We start from the raw sequence: 1,048 nt of genomic DNA, 5'->3' as shown, positions 1-1,048 counted from the left end.
CCTTTCCAAATTCCCATTGCGTTTTTTTGCGTGTTTTTCCTCTCTCCCCCTCCCCCAGGTGGCCTGGCCGGATACTCTCTCAATTCTTATGATTATTTTCGGAAACGGTGAACACTTCTTCTTCTTCTTCTTCTTCTTCTTCTTCTTCCTCTCCTTTCTGCTTGCGCTCACTGGCCGTGGTCGTCGCCGCCGCTGCTCCACAGGCCGGCTCTCGGGTCAAAACTGGTGGGCGAGCTGGGCGAGCGGGAGGGCCAGCAGCCACGCGCAGACGCCTCGCCGCCACGCGCCGTTGTTCCCGTCGTGCACTGCACCGGGGCCTGTGGGAAGGAAGAGAAACGCCCACATGGTTAGCCACAAACCCAGCAAAACCCATAAAACAAACACAAACCAACCCAATAAAACCATTTGGGCCCCCAGTGCTATTGGGGCATTGCCCCGTGCGAGAGCAACCCGGGCAACCACCATCCTCTAGAGCACAGCTCCAGCCATCCCCATCCCCACCGACCCCAGTCTTTGGGACACAACCCCCAGTGGTCCCGCTTCAGCCCTGAGTCCCCATCCCAAGACCAAAACCACCAACCAACCTCCTCCAATATCCTTTGCCCCACTTCCGAAGTTTGTCCAAGTTTCCAGTCACACTTGTAGGGGAGAAGATAGCTTTTGCTCAATGCTGCCAGCCCCGTTGTTCCCCAAAGCCTGTGTGGGGCTCACCACTGACAACGCGCTCTGCCCATGGGCCCAGACCATCTCAAGAAGAATGAGATGGGACAAGGAGGGCGGTCAAGAAGACCCAAGCCCATCCAATACCTTTGGGGATCACAGGGGAGTGTGAAGGAGCTCATAGCTCACCGTGGGAAAGGATGTGGAGGGTGTCTGACCCAACGGCTTTCACCCAAACACCCCAAATAGTTGGTCTAGGGGAACACTAGGCTGGGAAAAGATCTCGGGAAGGCATCCGGACTGGTGCCTTGCTGATCGACTCGCGCTTTTGAAACCCTAGGACGCATCCCCTTGTTTCAAAGCCTGACTGGGGCGCTGAGAACCATCA

General features: G+C 56.6%; 1 protein-coding gene across 2 annotated transcripts in view; it reads right to left on the bottom strand.

Annotated features, from left to right (window-relative positions):
- Window positions 1-60: 60 nt before the first annotated feature.
- The window catches only part of LOC104129613 (protein CEPU-1), a 161,299-nt gene continuing 160,311 nt past the window's right edge, over window positions 61-1,048 (bottom strand). For both annotated transcript variants that reach the window (XM_009642570.2, XM_035897975.1), the window contains one exon: window positions 61-317. In XM_009642570.2, the coding sequence (XP_009640865.1) occupies window positions 217-317 (101 nt within the window). In that variant the 3' untranslated portion in view covers window positions 61-216. The remainder of the gene's footprint in view (window positions 318-1,048) is intronic.

Source organism: Egretta garzetta, unplaced genomic scaffold, assembly GCF_000687185.1.
Source record: "Egretta garzetta isolate BGI_Z169 unplaced genomic scaffold, ASM68718v1 scaffold307, whole genome shotgun sequence".
Taxonomy (NCBI): Eukaryota; Metazoa; Chordata; class Aves; order Pelecaniformes; family Ardeidae; genus Egretta; species Egretta garzetta.
This window is presented reverse-complemented; position numbering and strand designations above follow the sequence as displayed.